This window comes from Aythya ferina (genome assembly GCF_964211825.1).
Source record: "Aythya ferina genome assembly, chromosome: 1".
NCBI lineage: Eukaryota > Metazoa > Chordata > Aves > Anseriformes > Anatidae > Aythya > Aythya ferina.
This window is the reverse complement of record NC_140296.1, coordinates 57063074-57084840: the sequence shown is the minus strand read 5'-3', so window position 1 is coordinate 57084840 and position 21767 is coordinate 57063074. Positions and strand designations below refer to the sequence as shown.

At 38.8% G+C, this 21767-nt stretch overlaps 1 protein-coding gene across 1 annotated transcript in view; it reads right to left on the bottom strand.

Annotated features, from left to right (window-relative positions):
- Nucleotides 1–21351, bottom strand: part of ITGBL1 (integrin subunit beta like 1) — a 147154-nt gene extending 125803 nt beyond the window's left edge. The window contains exons 1-2 of the mRNA XM_084506777.1: nucleotides 21145–21351; nucleotides 19705–19916 (exon numbers count right to left, since the gene is read on the bottom strand). Coding sequence (XP_084362903.1) covers nucleotides 19705–19916; nucleotides 21145–21236 — 304 coding nt within the window. The 5' untranslated portion in view covers nucleotides 21237–21351. The remainder of the gene's footprint in view (nucleotides 1–19704; nucleotides 19917–21144) is intronic.
- Nucleotides 21352–21767: the final 416 nt, after the last annotated feature.

The following is a 21767-nucleotide window of genomic DNA, read 5'->3' as shown; positions in this document are numbered from 1 at the left end:
GCCTGCGCTGCTATCTCAGTCCTGGAGTCTATGCCTGGAGCCAATTTAAACCACAAGAGTGGAAGGAAAGAAAGAAAGAAAAGCCTCTCAATTCTTCAAAAGGCAGGGAATTTTTGAGCTGTGGGATACCTTCTCCAACAAAAAACATACGCAATTTTTTACAGTGTTAATGGTGGTCAACTCTTAATCTAGATGGGAAAGGGTTTGTCTGTTTGTTTATTTGTTTTGTGTGTATGTGTTTTAATGCATGAATATACTACAGCATAGACACAATATCTTGATCATTAAACAAATCTGAGTTCCTTCACTGAATCGGTCTTCATCCTCTACCGTTTACCTAATTCTTGGTCGTTTTATTCAGCCTTTCCATTACTGAACATTCATTTTGAACTGTGAATTCCACCAGTTCCATTTATATTGTTTCTGTTGTCTTTCACATGTTTTCCTGATGTGGGGGTAGCAGTGGTAGTATTTTCTTTATTTGTACATTAGACTGCATTAATGTGACGGATGCACTACATATACTGGATAAAAAACACTACAGGAGTAGATCTTGCTTGACTTTCCTTTTCGACTTTTCCTGGTATCAAGGAATTTATTTATTTATTTATTTATTTTTACATAGAAGGCTTTACAAATCAAAAATGTCCTAATTTGTAGGAATGTCTAGTATTTGTCTGCTTAATTTTTTACTTCAGGTATTTTAATTTAGTTTTAATAGATAATTTAACACATAAAGCTGTTTAAGCTTGTAGGTCTTTCAGTATTTATCATCTTTTCCTCTCCTGACTACATTCTGTAAGAACTAATATCTTGTAATTAAAGGGAAAGAAGTGGATGAGGGAAAAGAGTGAAAAAGTGAACAATAGATAGCAGTGAAAAGCCCTAAAATTTATCTCACTCCCAAGGCACTGTTTGACCCCAAGCTCATTTTTCTGGAACTTACCATTCATTTTGTATTTGAGATTTTGTATTATTAACAATGTACTTGACATTTGTTTTAATTAGACTGTCAATCAAGTTTACTTTTTCCATTAATTTATATTGATATCTAATATTGATGGAAAAGTAATCAGTACAGAATATTATTTTAGAGCAACTTCTCTAAACAGAATTACATTTCACTTTAGATTACAGAGCTATCCAAGGAAATAAAAGGAAGGAACCTGCTATTAAAAACTATTAATCTTTAATCAATAATATAATAAGCATTATAAATATAGGTTTTTAAATAAAGCAACTTGCACAAGTGAAAGTCTAAGCTAGAAAGTCTTTATTTGAGTAATCAAATGAAAAGAGACATAATATATGATTCCTTGCATTACCTTAGCCATAATAATGCCAAGTATGTTCACAGTAAGAAGAGTAATATTCAAACAAGTGAGGAAACAGGTCCCAGGTAAGATGGAAAATATCCTTTTCTAAGAAAACAAGGTGAGTGATAACAGGCAGAGTTAGAATTTTTACTTAAGCGTGCTTCAGGAGAATAGACCAAAAGCATTGGGACAATAAAATACTCTTCAAATGTCAGTGTTTATTAAAATAAAGCAGAAAATCTAGAAAAACACATAACATATATTGAAAGTCGACTTTTTCCAAACAATTTTAAATGCTGATGTAGTCCTTTAAAAATGTTAATGTTTATTCATACTTATCCGTCTGACACATTTTCTAAAAGTGCTATAAGCAGCTCACACCTGCATGTATTTTCATTACTGTTCATTCAAAAGCCTGTAGTGATAATTCTGTAAAGCAAATTGTTGACTTCCCTAAAGGGAATAGTTTCTTCTGAAACTATTATCAGTATTTTTTTTTCTCTTTTGTTTGTTTGTTTGTTTTGTTGTTAAAAGCAATTAGGATTTTTGAGTATTGGAGCACTACAGAATTTTTATTTTCCTGATCAAAGTTAGGGAAAACGTACTGTGGTGTTACTCAACTGATGTATATCTATATTCTATATTTTATTTTTTTTGTAATCTTTATATAGAAGAACATTAAGGTACCCTTAATGGTACCTTAAAAGATGGTCCTAAAAGTAATGACTTTGTTTGGCAAGGGTCTTGCTATATTTTTTCCCTATAACCTTTCACTACTCTATTTTTAAATCAAAACCCCATACACAGAAATCCCTGGGAGCAACCTGTCAGCTCCAGTAGTAAATTACAGAATACATTCAGTAATGCTAAAGCAAGGTTAGCAGTACTATATACCAAAAATATTAGAGAAAGGATAAGAAGAATACGAAGGTAAAGGGGGGGGGGGGGGGAGAGGAGGAAGGAAAGCCATTAAGCTGTTAAATTCCCAATGGAAATACATGGCTCAGAATTAAAAAATGAACATAAAATCTCACACTGAGATCTTATTCTGCTTTGATATATAAAGGATCATATATATATGTGTATATATATATATATAATATGTATTCCTTGTTTCTTAGCAGGGCAAAAAGAATGGGTTACCCCAAAACTTGCTGGCTTTTTATATGCTTACCAAGATAGCATAATAGGCCAAAAACCTGTACCTGGTATTCTCCTTTCTCCTCAGTCAAAGCCTAGACACCATCTCTCTGGCATGGAGACATCCAGAAAGCCTGTGGGGCTCCACATTTATCGCCTTCTTTCTGAGGATGAGGAGTGAAACTTTTTGATCAGATAAACACATCAAATGTACACACAGGAAAACACAGGCATACACAAGCACTACATCTTTCTAGAAAACTAGTCATTTTTTTCCACAGCCCAAGGTGGGCTGTGTTCCTGTGCTTGCTCACCACCTCCAATGCAGCCAAGCAATCAGTCATCCTCTTGGGTCACCCCTGTTGACATCCTAGCTGGTCTTAGCATCATGGTTTTAGCATCTGGCCCACATGAGGCAGAGAGCTAACTCTCCCTCTTGTGCAAGGCACCCAAAGGCAAAGTGAAAAATGTTCAAAAATATAGAAATGCAAAATTTAGAAAGTTAAAAAGTTACCAAGAAAAAAAAAAAAAAAAAGTTAAAAATCAAGCTGGAACTCATAATGAAGAGGCAATGTCAGAAGAGGCAAGAGTATCCCATTGAAGCAAGACTGCCTTGACTTAGTTACTTAGTTCCAGAGAAGAGGCAACCCTGTGCCTCCTGCTGTTGCTGCCTGCATCTCTTGGTTTTCAGTTTATTCAGTTTTTACTTTACTTTTTTTCTAATTTATCATTTAGTTTATTTAGTTAGTTAGCTTATTTTTCAGTTTGTTCAGTTTTAGTTGCTGCCAAATTAGAATCACACAGCAGTAAGTTCACAGGGCTAGCCAGAACTTTATAATAAGGCAAATCTCAAGCATCTCTTCATATTTACTGAACAATGAAATATCAAGCCAGAATTAAAGGGTGTTTCTGAAAATAGTTTGAATGTGAATCACAGGATATTTTAGCAGATCAAATGGAGTAATTACAGGGTAGGAAGAACAAATAGACTGTAATAGAAAAGTGAGACAGGCAATCATAGACAAACTGTTTACTTCCCCACTGATGGATGAATAGAGCAAAGGTGGGTTTGTTATTTAACTTTTTCTGGTAGTTTTATTCCTGATGTCAGACTTAACAGACAAGCCCAGGCTGACTATTTGGAATCAATGTAGCAGATATTTTTAACACCAAACAGCCCCATGGATGTCTTCCATTACCATCTAAAATATTTTTTTTTACAGAAGGATGATAAACATTATATCCCATTTATAGAAGGGAGGATGAGACACGTTAAATTAACCTGTCCCATAGTCAAATTGAGCCAGGGCAACAAGACCTTCCAATTCTTAACCCAGTTTTTAAGTAGTGTCAAAGCAGCAGGCTTTGCAAGACTGTAATCAAGTGCTAGAAAAAAATCTTCAGCCAAAGTCCTCAGAAATTGTGAATCTTGGAGTCATTAAGTCATTAGTGATGAGTGACAACACAACTTGATACAGTTGTGATGAACCATGTCACTACTTTTGATTACTAATGGCCTCTTACTAGACACAAAGTCTGAGATAAACAGTAATTTTATGATTGGGTCCTAAGCTAATAGAGAGAAGAGTTTTCTTTTCTTTTATTTGAATGATGAAATTTTCATGTTTGTTCCTTCAGGGTTTTTTGTTTTTGTTTTTGCTTGATGAACCCTTAAGGTCCTACAGCTTCAAAAAATGATCAATTGCAGGACTAAGTGAGTCTCTATTCCCCTGCTTTCTGAGGACCATGTATCATGTATCACCTTCCTGCATTTTCCCAACAGGAAATGCCCAACAGTTCATCACGTAGTTCACAGAGAAACCCAGGAATAATCAACCCAAACATTTAGTTTATATTCAATAGAAAATGCCAAGTCTGATAGAGGCTTAAGTGGTCAGAGAAACAAGACGAACATTAAGTTATCTAGGGCAGATGGACTGACTCCGTGCTAATGAGATAGGATGGACTACCTAATTATCAGCCCTTCCTTAAAAGACAATTGAAGACAAAAATATTATTTTCTGCATCTTTATCTCAAGGGTTGCTTTTCTCTGATTTGAAGTACAGAGCTTTAAAAAACAGTTCTCAGGATAAAAGTATTACACTTTTAATATAGAAAATGGCAAAATAAATTGGTTTGGTTTCATAACCCATCTCTCCTCATGTCAAAAATTATTTTTAACTGTTGCTAATTTTTATTAAATGAGTCAGATGAATTAAGCACTATTTCAGCAGCAGTTCACCCAGACTTCTTTTGAGTCTTTTTAGCTTGACACATAGATATATTTTGACTTTATGTCTTTGATGACACTGAGTAACTGATCCTACTTTGAAGCTGGCCCTGCATTTAACAGGAGGCTGGGCCAGATGAGGTCCACAAGTCCCTTCCAATCTAAGTCATTCTGTTCTAAAAGACTGGCTGTGAACCAGCCCAATCTTTCTGTTTTCACAATTTAACCAATGCTGTTAGAAAATGATGGTAAAAAGGAAGAGCACTGAAACTGGGCAAGCCTTACTTTGTGATGATGTATACACAGGCAAAAAAAATGTATTACCATCTGTTTATATCAGGACTGTATTCATTTCTTTTCTGTCAAAACTTCTGCTTGAGATAACTAGCACTTTTCACAAAAGTCAGAGAAAAAAAACTGACTAATTGTGACATGTGATGGATTTTTGGTTGGGAGTACAGCTGAATTTCAGAAACAATAACTGAAACTCCCCTTTTGACGATGAAGGTGAGTCTGTCTCTAGCAGAAGCATGCAACAGAATCAGAATTGTGACACAAGGATAGCTACAGTTGATAGCAATGGTAAGAAGAGTTTGAAAATTCTAAGTACAGCTGATCTTAATATTCCTGACGTTCGATTTTCCTAACCCTATCATTTCTGCTGCCAGAAAAACATATGCCTATGCAACCTCTGCTACTTGCACCTGAATCCCTTCTGCATGTTCTAACTTCACCACAACCTCTAAAAGCACCACATGTTTTGCTGGCAGGCAAGTAATGAGGAGAAATGAATGTTGTTTCTAATAGTTAATAGTAACCCTATGCCTATTCATTTCTTCCTTGTTTCATCTTCTATGATGAAATCCTTCTGCTCATCCTCTAGGATGAAGAGTTGCCTCTAGGCATTCTCTGTACTATTTGTTCCAATACCAATGTTTCTGTCAGTTTACTGACTCTGTAATTTTTTATAGGATTATGAGGACTACATTTCATTACTCAGGAATCAAAATATATCTCTTGAAAGTTCATGACAATACTGGTTTAAAACACTTACAGAGAGAAGCCCACAAACCTCAGAAGACTGCGCAGCTGTGTATCACTTTTTATGGATTTACTAACCCCATGTTTGTAAATCATCTTGTTAGGCTCTTAGTGCAAAACAGCAAAACTTACCAAATGTCTCAACCATGTTAAACTACAGATGGAAACATGTTTAAGAGAAAACAGAATTTGAGAGTTGGGCTGATATAAATGGTATGTAGTACTCTGTCTTCAGAGAGCATTGTGTAGCGTATCTTATCATTAGGTGTTTGGAAAGTAGCTGAAAAAAATTGACTGAAATCTGAATACATCACTAGGACAACACCTTGCAAATAGAAACGGAAAAAAAGTTGTTTCAAGACACATTTATAGACCAAGTAACTCTCAGCAGAGCTAATCTTGTTATATTACCTTTAGAAATGTTTGAAAGCCAGGTAAATCAAAGAGCACCTTTGGCCAAAATACATACTCTACCAACAGAGAAACTACACAGGAACAGCAGAACAGATGGTACTAAAGGCTTTATGGATGCTGATAGTCCATTTACAATACAAAGCGCCTTTGTTTTTAATGTTTACCTATCAAAACCATGGAAAATTCAATCTGACTTTACACTGATGCTTCTCTATAGCACCTAGAAGCATGATTCTAGGAGTTTAGATGGTGATGCACTATTCATCATGTAGCATCACTGCATTTGAACCAGAACCAATGTTCTGATTTTCAAACCTAGAAGTTTCAAAAGCTATGATGCAGGCATTGTTTTTAACCGCTTATTTTACATATTTCAGTACTTTGGGTGGGACAAAACTAACTTTTTTTTTTTGTTGTTTAAATTGCACTTCTAAGTACATTTATTGTCACAAAGCATGCTAAAGTGCTTTTAGCATTGAAACGCCACTCTGGAAGAAGCAATTACCCTGGAAAAAAAAAATGAAGACATTGAACTATGTTCATTTCCCTGCTCATTTCATTTTAATGCCAAAACATATCTTGTAATGCCAATACAATATGTTTCAACACAGCATTCAAACAAATCATCTTTTTTTGGATCTCTCCCACATATTTTCCAGAGTTCTGTCTTGTCTATCCAAGTGTCTAAAACAGGATTTTCCTGCCTAGCCGTTTGCCTGGAAAGCTGATAGTATTTACCTATCGATTTTTGGCATCTGCCAGTGTAGTCTCCCCTTCCACATGCACAAGGTCTTTTGTCTCCTTCACTTACAGGCTGAATAAAACCATTGGGTTAGGAATTTGGTCAATGTTATCATCACAAAATTAGTTCAGTATTTAAAAACTGTGGCTGCTATGGCAGACCTACATTTTCCTGCTCTGAGGAACACTTTGTACTGCATGTATTCTCATACATTCCAGCTGCTGCTTGTATATGAATTCTTAACATTTGTTTCCAACCTTCAAACCTTTTCTTCCTCTCACTTCACCACATTAAATTTCCTGCATGCATTTAGATTCTTTCTCAGCCAAGCAATAAGCCACAACAGAGTGGAATTCTTGGCTGCTGATGCTTGCCAGAAGGTGTGAGGAGGTATGCAGCCAGCGTAATGCTCAGTCTGATCCATTTTTGAAAAAGGATTTAAAAATTCAAACTGACAGTTCAGAATATAAACAAAAGATTGAGTTTTTGACATTGCTATGAAAAAAAAAGAAAAAAAAAAAAGAAAGAAAAAGAAAAAAAAAAAAAAAGGAAAGCTTAAGAAAAGCAAGTGCATATTATAAAGGCATCAAGTAGATGACCAAATGAAATGGTAGCTTTTAGGTAGCAAAGAGCCTCTGTACATAGTGACATTAAAGGAGGGACAGAATTAGAAAAAAAATTGTCAGAAATAATATATGACTCACTGAAAGGCATTTAAAGCCATTTATGTGACTCACACAGGGAGGAAAGACAGGGCAAAAGGGGAAAGAACAGAGTGTATGGTGGGATTGTCCATAATGCCAAGGCACAACGTGACTCTTTAACTCTGGCCTTCATCACTACACCTGTGAGGTGACGATGCTGTTGTGCAGCACAGATGGAGCAACACCACCCTCTAAACTACTGTCTTTTCTTTGGAGGCTACCCTAAAACAAAATACTTTTAAGTACCACAAAGTTATTTGCTTTTATAGAATATACAGTCTAGAATTGCAGGTATTTCTGTTATAGCAACTTCTGAAACCACTGATTCTCAGCAGCAACAAACAGAAAATGCCATTATATCAGCAAGGACATACAGCTCCATGGAGGGCTCGCCTAAAGGGGTGTAGGGGTGTCTTCAGCCCAGACACTGGGCTGAAGGAAAAGTTAAGCAGCAAAGTTTTCAGTTTTTTGGAAGCAAGAGAAAAGGAGAAGTCTGAAGTGGGGGTGTGGAACTGCCCACTTCCTTCCTACAAATGTGAACAAGAAGCATGATGAAGACCACACGCTTGGGCGACGCAGGAGGACCAACAGTGGGAAGGAAGGAAGAAACCTTTATACAGATCTGCGCTCAGATTACCCTGTGTATAACTGGGTGCTTTTAAGGTGAAAAAGGGCATGGTAGGCACAATTCCCAAATTCCCACTGTTATGACATAAATCAGGTTGATACAGGTGTTGTACCCCCATAATGCAATATCTTTTGCTGGGCCATCCATCTGGATAATGTTTTCAGCTATCATCACTGGGTGCAGTTCATTGCTGTCCAAATATAATGAGCATTTTGGGGGGTATAATTTTGTGTAGAGACAATATAAGGAATGCATATCCCTATACCAGCACTTAAAAAAAAATGGTCTATGTCTATAATTTTATTAGCAATGTAATCCTACTTGCTACCCTTTTTCATTATCTGACAAAACATTTTTACATATTTACTTCCAGTGAAAAATACAGAACAGATGTGGTTCCTGTTTAAGTAGGAATTAAGTTATTTGCAGTTTAATGGGTCCAAAAAGGATAAGGAGCTTCTAGAATATCATTTTGGTCATGGTATGCATTATCCTACAGTAGACTGCATGGCAACAATTCACTTTCCCTAACTGTTCTGTACATTTTGCCAATTATCCACAAAGTCAGTGGTTAACTAAGAATGTATCTAGCTAAACAAGACCTATATATATATATATAAAAAAAAAAAGCTTCTGTTTAATGCTTCCAGTGCTTCATTACCATCAAATTACAAAAGTTGGATAAAAAGTTTTTCCATGGCTCCCAACTCATTACAGAAGTCAATCCACCACCTATCTCATAAATTACTTCTCATTAATTTCTGCCTCTCTGTTAAAATAATGTTTACACTTTAAACAAACAATCTTGTCCTCAGGATTGTTCTTGCTTAGAGACTTGGTAGTTGTCATTTAAAAGTGTGGTCACACAAACTGGAAACAGACATCTGTGTTTTGTAAAGTACTATAAATACTGCAAAAGATGAACGTTCATAGGCTTAAGGGATTAAAAACAATGGTTATGCATCCCTTTCAATAAATTATTGCAATTTAGAAACATAATAGCATGACTAAAACTCTCATTATACTACCGCGGATCCTCCTCACTAAAGCAGAGCACCAGGCCAGAGAACTGACTTCACAGCAGCATCAAAGAAAATCAGCCTCAAAGAGACCTCTGGAAGCGATCATCTGGTCCACTTCTGTGCCTGGAGGCACAAACGAGTGTGTGCTTATCACTCCTGACAGATATTTGTGCAGCCTGCTCTTGAACCACCCCTCTTGACAGGGATCCCACAGTCTCCCTCAGACAAGCTTTTTTACTGTGGGCAGGAAATGCCCTCACTGGGGGATTAGAAAAGTAATACATAAGTAATTTAGAGTAACTAGACTAAATTCTAAAATTTCAGGCCACCAGGTCCAGGCAGGGAAAAGGGGGAAAGCTGGGAGAAATTACGACACAGTGGTGTACACATGATTTAAACCTATTTTAAGAATTCAGTGGTTTAGCATCATTTCCTACCAGGAGTTTCTACAACTGAACAGCACTTACATGAATAAAGCATGAGCTAACATAGAGTATTTAATTTCATACAACTGTGGTTAACTTCTACAAGTCTGTGAATACACAAGGCAATTCAGCTCACCTTTGAGGCACACCTTCTCCAGGAAAGCACAGTCCCAAGACACAGGCATGACAGTAGAGGTCACTGAGCTGAGAAAGAGCCACAAGGAATTGTAAAGAGAGCCAAAGTGGCTCAAATGTCCACCCAGGTCTTCACAGAAACTGTTCTTTGACGAGCCAGAGGAATAGATTAGGAAACCTAATTTAGAGCACTGCCAAGGAATTGGGCCAGATAGAGACCACCCAAAATGCATAAAAGACTTGGAGAGCTGGGAGTGGTGGCAGGAAGAAACAATTTGGCAATCAAAGATAGGCAAAATGTTCAGACTGCAGTTAGCAATCACTGTTTGTACAGAAAGTAGAGGAAAAATCAAGACACCACCCGAAACCCTTAAAGTCAGCGGACAATAGCCCATCAGAAGGGCTAGAGAAAGTACACACTTGTTTGGAAAGAGACTGGTAAATGAAGACCCACGTTGAGTAAGTTCATTTTAAAAACGAACTATGAGTACCTTTATTAGGGACCTGTGAAATAAAATTAAAACTCTGCCTACTGTATTATTTAGATATAGCTTCCAAGATACTATCCCACAAGAACTTAATTCAAAAAATTCCCATGTGATATCCCTCTTTGAAACCGCCTATGGAGAAATCGTACTATCTTCTCTGGGTACTATCTGTAAATAAAAATTCTTCTAACCTTCATGTAAGGGTCACAGATACACATTTAAGCAATTAACAGTTGAAATTAAAATGGAATTTGCTTATTTGCAAAACAAAACCCTACAGAACTCGTATACAAAAGCATTAAGATTGTGAGGAGAAAGGGGATTGACATTTAGCCTGTTCATCTAATTACAAAATCTTAATCTTATTGTGACTTTCCAAATCAGCAGACCACTTAATAAAACTTGGGATAGTTCTGTCACTGTAACTGCTTCCTTAATTAATACAGCAGAGTTTAACTCTGAAAGAATTATGTTTTCATTTATTAGAATGCTTTCATACAGAAGTCTCATTTCTGCTAAATCCAAGTCTGGAGACAAAATATTTCAGTAAACGTCCTGTCAAACTACCTCTGAGTAACACGTAACTCCTTATAGCAGTACAATACACAGAAGAAGACTTAAAAAAAAAAAAAAAACACATAAAAAATGTTGGTGAGATTAAAAGCATTCTTAACTTTGGAGATTTCATCATTATTATTATTTTACTATTACCATTTGCAAGTAAATGACATGGTCTGTACGGTACTGCTGTGATATTTGTCTGCTATTAACTGGAGATTCTGGTCAAACAAAGGAAGGAAATGTTTAGAGACCAATTCTCTGTTGACATAACTGTATTGATTTCATTAGACTTATGGCAGAAGAAAACATAGGCTTCTGTTTAGATAGGAAAAAAAAAAAAAAAAAAAGAAAAAGAAAAAAAGCTATATTTGCTTTTATTAAAACATATTTTAACCCAAATAGTAGAGAGGAGTGACAGGATCCACTTCTAAATCAAATAAAGTGTATGTCTCAGGTTTGGTAATTTTGCCAATCCCATCTCCAATAATTTTTTTGTGTGTGTGTTTGTGCATCACATACACAAAGCTAGAAGGAAATTAAGCATTATAAATCTTGAAAAGAGCTTGTACACTTATTTTTTACTGTGAAACACAAATTTATGCTGCAGTTAAGTCTCTTTGTTCAACAGAGACCACAGAAAAAAAAAAAAAAAGGAAAGCAGTTTAAAACCAATGCCAATGATATACTGATATACTCCTACATTTCTCTTCTATGCTTCAATTCATTAAGCAGTCTTCATGAAAAAAGGCAGTGGGAAATTCTCCAGCCCCTCTATGTAATATGATGCACTAAAGCCCAAACTGGGCCTGGGAACGAGCAAAAGATTTTGGGGAAAGGGAAGAAATGTCCACTGTATCATGAGCTGGTGAAGGAACAAGTTTCTCAGAGTGCCTCGTTTGGGGTAGTTCTCAGATGGGTTTTCATTAACAGATGCAGGAAATACAGAGCTCAAATAGTTCTCCAGGGCATGCCAGGCTTATGAAGTTAAGTAAGATCTGGGCCAGCTAAGACTAATATATATATATATAAGAAAGGACAATTGTAAAAATGAAACTTGGACACTCTGCTTTAAATAAAAAGGATTTCCACAAATGCAAACTGTATGTGAACCCACATAAATGGAGAGCAGCTGTATTCAGTTGCAATTGCTCCTATATTCTCAATTCACATCCAGAGAAAGTACCCTTTCTGGAGCTGATGGGCAATTTTCTTGCAGTGATAGCTGTCAGCTGGATCTGTTCCTAAAGTCAAACTGGGAGTTGTGCTTTATTACACTTGCTGTGTTTGTGATGAGGACTATCTGTGGGTGAAACTGGAAAAAGAACAAAACAAAATTATTTCAAAAGATGGTCACTGGAAGTATCAGTCTTACAGAAGTACTCCAATGAAGTGCTTCAAGACCACTTTATGATTTTAAATACATTTGTTACCGGTTATCCACTTTCCACAGAATTTACCTGACTACAAAAGCAACAGACAAAAAGCAAAGTACATTTGCAATACTGACTTCTATGACTCTATAACAGAAGGTCTCAGACTTATCGCTGAAAGTCAGACCGCAGTTGTACAACTCATTCATTGCTGCTACTCTTTCCAGTTTAAAAACTGCTGGAATAACTTTCCCCCCAGGAACACAATGCTGTGACCAGGTGCTCCAGATGCAACATCTGCTGCCACATGCAGCTGCCAAGGCAATAGTGCTTGGCTGCAACATTTTCCACCTCATAAAGTTATTACTCAGTTCACTAAGTTCCAGACCAATGTCAGAGTTGGCATTCCTGGTCACTTTCCCCATAAAAAGCCCCAGGTACGTCTCTGAAGACTCCGGCTGCCACTCGTCAAGCCATCAATGAGAAAATACCTTGGATTATATCACTACTGCTTCTCCATTGGACAGACAGGTGAAGCAGGTCTTAGGAGATTTAGGAACTGCTGTTTCATGAAAGAGGACAAGTGCAACTGCAATTAACTCTTCTGAAGCTTTACTCTTCATCATATGAGAATGTGATCATATAACTGCTTGAGTTGGTGTTTCAGCCCACTCCCTATGTACCACTTCCCAAACCTCTGCGTATAAGGACCCCTCCCTCCCCCCCCCCTTACTAGGAAAGGAAGTTTTGAAACAGCCTTTTAAAATACTGTTTAAAGAACATTATTTTCAGTATGTAGTCATGCTTGGAACAGGAGTGAAGGAAAGTACACCTCTGGGTCTGGATATGTGTCTTTCAATCTAGTGTTATTACTATGAGAAGAAATTGCAAATGGTTTGGGCCAAAAAAAAAAAAAAATCCCCTAGAAGAAATCTTTCAGTAGAAAAATCTTTGTAGAGAAAGTAAAAGCCAAAAAAAAAATAAATCTAATTCCAGCTCCTTCACTTTTGCCCTGTTCTTTACAGCCCTTCCAGCTCTGAAGGGAATTTGCAGTAATACAGCTGTGATATACCACACAGGTCTCCCTCCATCATACACTTGATTTAAAACATTGATAAATTCTGATACCGAATATATACTTTGGGCTCTTTCGTGGCATGGAAGCCAAGCAAGCACCAGGCCTTTTTAGGCCTAAATTGCTTTTATTCTTGGGATGTAGCTAGCATAGTGTTCCTTCCTCCCAAAAGGCTTACGGAAACTTTTAAAATCAGAAATCTGTTCCCTGACAGGACAAACTGACTGGGAACACCTACACTAAAACGTCTGCTGCCCAGTAGCAGAAGCAATGGAGGGTTTGAAGCCCCTTGCCGTACCAGCGATCAACACTAAAACTTAAAATAAACAGAGAAAATCTTACCAATCCAGTCAGTTCATCTGACAAAGGCTGTCATAAGAACAATTCCTGAAACCATCCAAGGCTGAAGCAGGTAAGATCACTTCTGTCACATTAAGTGCACCATTTATTATTTATCATCCACCTTTTCTGTTAGTGAAAATGAAACGCAAGTGTTCATAAAAGAGCTCAGTCTGTGAAAGCAGTTTTGTCATAAAGAGCATGCTTTCCAATTAAAATAAAGAAAGGACTGAAGTTCTTTATCAGCCCATGAATAGCATAAAAATTCAAACCCACTTCAGAACACTTATTTACATTGTCAAAACTTGCACAAAGGTTTGCTTTTTCTCTGCAACAGACAAGCTTGCCAACCTAGCCTGAAGAAGGGTGAAAGGTGCAGGAGGTGCTGCTCTCATCCCCACTTTGCTGTTGGTGATAGCCTGAGCGGCTGCATTCCAGTCCTGTTACAGTCTGTGAAAAGCCTCTCCTTCCTCCTACCCATTGTACTCACTTTTATTTTTTAAATTAGCACACATTTTCTGTGAGTAATATCTGCATATAAGTGCTTTAGTTTGAAAGGCACTGAAGGTGCTTGAAATGATGGCTAGGCATTCAACAACAAAGCCTTTATTAAGACACTTTCAGAATGCCTCCCTTCTTGAAATCTCACTCGCAGTGTCTCTGTCTGAGCTTCTTCCTCATGCCTCACTTGTCACTGCCATTAATGCTCACGCTGCATTTGGAACTACAGCAGCTGTAGGTGTATCCAAGGCTGCTTGACTTTACCTACATCAGGTACCAACAGGATAACGCAGTGTGCTTTGTAAACCTGCCTAGGACAACATGCACTTAGCAAGGCGACGAGCCCACACTGCAGTCTGTGCTATCACAATTTCACTCCTACTAGAATCTGGAGGGCCTGCTTTGAATTGAATGCATATGCTATTATCACACCTACAAACCCCTGCTCCAGAGAAATGTCACTTGAAGCCAATTTCTGAAATCCAGGCTGTGGCAAATCAACTCAGAGAAGGATTGTAACCTCTGTTTTTGACGGTAGCCTCCTGTCCTGATGTTACTTTAGCCATTTTAGGAGGCTGTGTCCCAAGTGATCATATGTGCCACAGCTGAATCTTGACAGAGAAAAGGCTTAGACCTGTTCTCAAAATTTCACTCTTAAATCAATCAGCAATCAATGCAGGTCACAGATGGCTTTTCTTCCCATTTTAAGCAAGAATGAAAAACCAGCATCTCACACCTCACTTCAATAGGAATACAAAGGTACAGTTGCTTGAAAACTTCCGACTCAACTGAGACAGCTCTGCCTAAAAACATCATTCAGCTTTCCCGCAAAGAGCATCAGCTCAAAATGTTCTTTAAATTCCATTCTCAATTTTCTACTTATCTCCAAGAGATGTATCCAATAAACTTACATAGATGCATAACTACATATTACAGCAATACTTTAATTCAGATTCATCTTGTATTTCTACATCTGTTCCTTGTCCATTTAATTTTTCACTTGTGTTCTCTGCATAATTTAGCTTGTATCCTGAAGCCTTACAGAGTGGAAAATAATTGTACTGTTATCTTTCTGTCCTTCACATAACTATGATAGCACTTCTGGCTGTGAAAAGCTACGACTGACACTGCCATTACATTGCTGAACTAGTCCTCAAATAGGTACAGCATTTACAGCAACTAGAGCTTCAGAGAAAGAGTCAGAAAAATCTTCCACTGGCCTGAGCAGAGACAATGAAATTCCCACAGCAACTGCTTATGGCAGTAAATCATGCAGTGCTACTATTATTCAGTAGTTGTGAAAAGTACTTCAGTTTGGAAGGGGGAAAATGTTGTTTATCAAATCTTAAGAACTATGGAAAAACAGAGGTGCTCAATTAGTTATGAGCAAAGAGGATCCTTTCCTTTACATTGCACTCTTTCTTTCTGCTGTCACAGTCGTGCCTACCCCTTGATCTCACTAGCTATGAGCAGTGAAATCATACTCTGTCATGTTCCAGCTGGCAATTTCCACAGTCTGTTCTCTAGGAACACCTAGAGTGCTCCCACTCCAGTTGGCTACAGGCGTCTATGCTTAGTTTACTTTTTCTATCTTCATTAATCACAGGCACATTAGAAAGGATTAACTAAAAAAAAAAAAATCCATTAAAATTGATTTTCCTCTATTCTGAATACCAAAGAAAAATAGGTGTCAAGCAGCTGTTTGATGGGAATTCATGCCACATTCCATTTTCCTTTGCACACAACACAGGCTCTGCTTATGTTAAGAAAGCCTGAGGCAATATGAAACTGTCTAAGGTTAAAACTACTATTTGAAAATAAACAGCATCAAATACACTGTCTGCCCTGAATGAAGCATAAATGCTTTGGGATTATGATTCATTGTCTTGCAGTCTTCCTACTCTTGTCTTCTCCTTGAAAACCAACAGCAAATGACAAAATAAAGATGTCACCAACATTGCAAAGAAAATTACAGTATTGGGACTTTTCTCTCCTCTGCATTCCATGAGCAGGCAGACAAAAAGGCAGACAGAAAGTCCACTGAGGAGGATAGAGTACCCAATGACTCAAGACTCCAGCACTTTGTTTCTCCGTTCTTCTTTTCTAACTCCTTGAAAAATCACCTACTGCTTTATCAATCTTAGTGGGATAAAAGAAAAAACTGATCACTATCCCCTCCAAAGCACCTGGAAACATCTTGGAAGGGAAATACAGCAGGAAAGTGTCAAGCAAGGGAGAGTGAAAGGACAGAGAGAGACATTTGTATCTGCTTTTCTTCATTACTCATGGCATAATTTATTTTCCATTGTGATAAGAAAAAGCAACAGATAAACAGATGGGCATCTCATCTATCTTCAGGCTTTCCCTCCTTAGAATATGGGTTTCCAACAAGTGGTCCAGAAAGCAGATCTGACCCAGAAAGTGCGTTGAAGATAATGAGCTGCATACTGAGCAACTGAGTATTTTGTTTAGCTTGGGACAGGAGATGGAAATTAAAGTATGTCTGAACTGATTGGCAGGGAAACACCAAGATAACTGTCCTTGGCTCTAGTGACACAGACAACTCTGTCTGTCCAACTCAGAATATGAATATCACCAGTGATTAGACATCAGTCACTTGAAAAAGTCATCATTCTGTCAGGGTGAAAAGTGGCTCATTTGAAACAACATTCATCTCAAATATCGTGGCTCTCTAGAGGAATATTCAATTAGTGTCCAGAAGTTCTGCATGTGGTACCACTCGGCAGCTATTGTTATTGCAATCATCAGGAGAGACTAGCAATGAAATAGCACAGTAGATATCAAATTAAAAATAGAGAAAAGAGAAGCAAAAAATAAAACAGGAACAGAACTTCGGTAAGATACTTTGGCTATTCACCTAAAAGGAATATAATTTCATAACTGAGTCCTTGCCTCTAAAAGGCAAAGAAACAAAGGCATGTCATACATAGGAAACCACCTTGATGACCTAATATTAAGAAACATCAGAAGATACTGTTCAGTGAATGGTCAGTCACCGTCAACACAATTTTTCTTTCTGCTGAAACATATTGAATTTGTTTAAGAGTGGTGAAATACAGTAACAGAAAAGATTTCTCGGGATGCTTGAGTTGTAGATTCACACAGTGAATTAATGTAATAGTGGTACCAGTGCAAAGTTTGCTCTCAGAATATGAAGACAAGAATGTGAAATTCCCCATACTTGGCATACACACAAGGATTGGTATATTAAAACTGAAATATTGACAACATTTCTCTGATGTGCCATGCAACAAAATTACAGGATAGTTAGGAAGATAAATGCAGTCATGCTGGTCTTTGAGGATCAGTGTCTATTGATGCCAACCACATGACAAGGCACTACTCCTGAAACTTTGCCTTTGGGTTTTTTTCTGGGGGGAATGAAAGGTTGTTAGTCATCAACATAAGGACCAGCCTCCTGCCAGTTCCAGTAGATGTGACCATCTCTTCTATTATCCTCTTCTCCCATATGCACCCATCCTAAAGCTAACTATCTGGAAATGTGTAAGAGGATGGTGAGCACAGCCTGGAAGCAGGATTTCCACTGGCTGGATCCAGACTCTGCTTCTCAGCCCTGAAGAAGTTACCTGTGATCTGCTCTCCTGCAGTGCAGGTTAACCCTGGACTCCAACAAAGTCATATGGACTTTCAGCACCAGTGACAAAAATAATAATAATAATAATAATATAAGCTGAACTAGCAAAAAATTAAGTCCTTAGCAGCCATTTCCCTCCCCATAACTTTGTACTGATTTTTTTTACTGCTTTCTCTGCAGAGAAGTGAATTTTAATTATTTGACATCTCAGTGGTAATGCTGTTTCCATACTCCAACTAGAAAAGGTGACAACTACAAAAACTGCTTTTTAAAAACACATTTAATCACTTAACATTTGCATCTTTAAACTGATGTGTAAAGTGCTACACAAAAGCTAAATATTGTTAGAAATTTCTTGATTTTGTTTATCCTGTCAGCACTCCTTCCCATCAAAGCACTGACAAAAGTTTCAGCCACTGCTCATGACATTAACAGGAACAGAACAGTTGAGATTGCAGTACAGCATTAAAATTGGAGGAGCTTTCAGTTTCACTTCATACAATTCCCCCAGCAACAATGCCAAGCATATTGAAATCACAGCACTGATCAGAAAATTCACCTTTGGGACAGCAAAGCACTGACATGAGCAGTGGTCCTATGATATTTGTTATGTAACTGGGCTTACATTGCTGACTGGAGAGTCTACAAATCAGTTTCTCCATAAAACTCTGAAGTCATAGGTGCCAAATACAAACATTTTTCTTATAATCCCATTCTTGATCTTCTCATGTTATTATTGGACTTATTCTTAGCTACATTGTTGCTAAAATAAGTTGCTCTTTTTTTCCTACAAAATTTGCCAAACCCACTGCTGGAATGCATTTGTATTATCCTCTTGCTAGCAGAATTCCAGTAACATTCCCATTGACCTAATTGCAGTTTTTGGCTTGAAAAATGACACGTTTATGTGAATCTGGTAAAGCTGTTTAAGCAGGGACACTAGAAATGAAGTGTCCATGTGGCCCCTTTCATCAAGTTCCAGACCAAATCCCCTGAGGAATGTGATGGCATTTCTTCTCCCTGTTCTTTTCTAAAATCCTATTCTAAGCTGCTTTAAAAATATGTATATATCAAAAATCTGACAGAAATAGACCAGAAACTTAAGTAAAGACAGCTGGAAAGATGAAAGAGTGATAATGTTTAGATGCAAACCAAGCGATGCGTCCCAGCAACTGGCAGCGACTAAAATCTGTCCCAGAAATGTACGTTATTTCATCTGCCATTAAAGAATACAGTGTCAGCGGGGAAATCTCAGAAACCGCAACACAATTACATTGTTTTAAGTCTCTGTTTGAAAACATTATCTCTACTGGAGAAAAAGCATTTTATATATATACCCATAGTGTGATACTGTTACAGCAAGCCTTCAGGTAAAAAATTACAGGACAAAAACGATTGCTCAGCAATAGTTTAAGGCCTTGGTAGATACTGCACACTATTATTAGGTGAGCGGTTCAAATGTGGTAATATTACATGGAAAAAAAAAAAAGAAAAAAAAAAAAAAACACAAACAAGCAGTATTACATCCCACACTAGATTCTAAACACTGTCTGCAGAGTCTCCATACCAATGATACTTCTACTTCTGCCCTTGCTGCTAAAAAAATGCGTAAAGTCACATTTCATGGCAGAGACAGTGCCTTTGACTTAGATCTTTTAATCTTCTTGGATGTGCCGACAACCCCCCATTCAGAGTTTCCCCACTTTCCTCTGTTATGAAGCTCTGTCCAAAAGATCTGAATTAGTGGTTAAAAAGATCCTAAATTATGGTTGTACTTGATGATCCTGAAGGTCTTTTCCAGCTGATATGATACTGAGATTCTATGATCCTATGGTCCAGGGATGCATTCATAGCTATGTCTCTACTGTATCTTCATTCTGTGTTCCCAACATATTTCTGGTTATGACACGTATTCATAATTTTCTAAAGCGTCAGTCACCCCAGTGGCTTCCTTACCTGCACAGATCTTCCCGTCATAGGTCTCGCACACCCAATCATGGCACTCGCACAGCGGACCGTAGTATTTGCCGGCCTCCGTCACTTGGCAGATGCAGACTCCACAGTCGCACCTGCCCCTGCCGCTGCACAGCTGCCCCCCAGGGACGCGGCACCTGAGCTCTGCCTCGGCCCGGGACAGGCGGCATGCAGCAGGACTGCCCAAAGCGCTCCTGAGGAGGACAGCAAAGAGGAGAAGCTGTAGTCAAAGCCAAGGGCTGTGGAGGAAACCACCCCGCTGTCAGGACTTCACCTGTTCTCCAAAGCCCTGTTTTTAACACCACAGCTTTGTTTATGGTTGTAAACTACTACTTGCCTCAAATCACCCAATTTTCTTCCCTTTCATCAGAAATCTCGTTGTTATGTGCAGGAATGCTTATGCTGTATTGTAATTGCCATGTTAAACTGCAATAGGCTCATCATTTTCATTACGCCTATCTGGTATATATGCATATACACATAGAGTTTGATTATCTACCATGAAACATTTTGATTTGAATTATCCCAAAAGCTTTAAAAATGACATATACATCCAAACATTTAGGCACTGTAACTGGAATACAGAATACCAAAAAGCAAGCCTATGATTGATTCTACTAGAATATATTTGAAAAAGTAATCCTTTTGCAGTCTTCTGTCTGTCAGATAGAGAGGATCTATGCTTTCATCCAAACAGAAACAGAAGTAATCACTGACTTCCATGTAAAAGTATAGTTAGTGGTTATGTTTTTAATAAATTCAGGAGAATCCAGATGTGAGACCTGGATTGTACCATGCAATGGAGATCAGGACTTGCAGGACATACACAAGGAAAATCAACATTGCCTCATTAGGATCAGGATTACAGGAAAACAAAACAAAGGACTGGCCAACTTCAGGTGCCAAAGACAGGTGTTCACAGCGCTAGGGAATGCTGAGGATCCAGGTTAGTACTTCTCAGACACTAGATGTTACATGCTTGAGAGCAAAATTGATGCTGGCTGTAAGCACAGACAGGTGCTGGCCCTGGTGGAGGCAAAGAGCAAAGGGAAAAACACCCCGCTGTGCTGACACATGAAGATGCAGGAACACGCATGGATTTGTGGTTAGGCTCTCGCTCTACTCAGGCAGCAGGATTTGGCAGCTTGGGTACAAGCAGCCATCAACATCCAACTTTTCCCCACTTTACTGCACAAAAGATCTCCATCTCAGACAGGAAACACCTCATGGCAACAAAAAGCCCTGACACCCTTACGACACCCGTCCATGCCCTCCTCAATCCCAAGCACCTTCCCTGGGTGCCACAGGGCACCAGGCGGGGGCAGAGCTCACAGATCGCCTCTAACATGCCCTCCGCACCCTGACCCCAATTTGTCAGGAGGGTGCCAGCCCCCCTCATGGTCACTTCATAGCCACACTTACCTCAGGGACGGAGGGGCGGCGGGGCGCAGGCCAGGCAGGGAGGTGACCGCCACCACCAGCAGTGCCAGCCCCGGCAGCCCCCGTGTACACATGGTGCCGGGCTGCGTTCCCACTGCCTCCTGCGGACAGATGGAAGGACAGACAGACAGACAGAGCCGGCGGGTGTGCAGAGAGCTGTTAGCTGGGCAAGCCCGGCTCCAGGGCTGCTCCCCCCGCGCCGCAGTGGCGCTGATTAGCTGCCTGGGAGCTGGATTTGGGCAGCGCTCTGGGAGGGAGGCCGGTGCCAAACCCTGAAGTTTACAGTCTAAGCAGGGGAGTAATTAGAAACAGTTGCGCAGCCAGATGGTTTATTTTGATGTTTTAAAAGTGGCCCGTGCGCAGATGTGAACGAACTGTCTCGGTCTCAAAGCTCAGGCACCGTAAATATTTGAGGTATGCGTATCCCCGCGTCCTTTGATAGATGGCTGTTTGGGGTAAGTGCTGCGAGGCTGTCAGGGAAACATGCACGGCTGAGGTGTTGTCTGTAGGGACTACAGAGAGGACAGGATGGGTGATCCCTAGAGGCCCGGGGCTGAGTGGCAGCAAGCCCGGTCCTGGGTGCCAGGGCTACCTGCTGGAAGCCT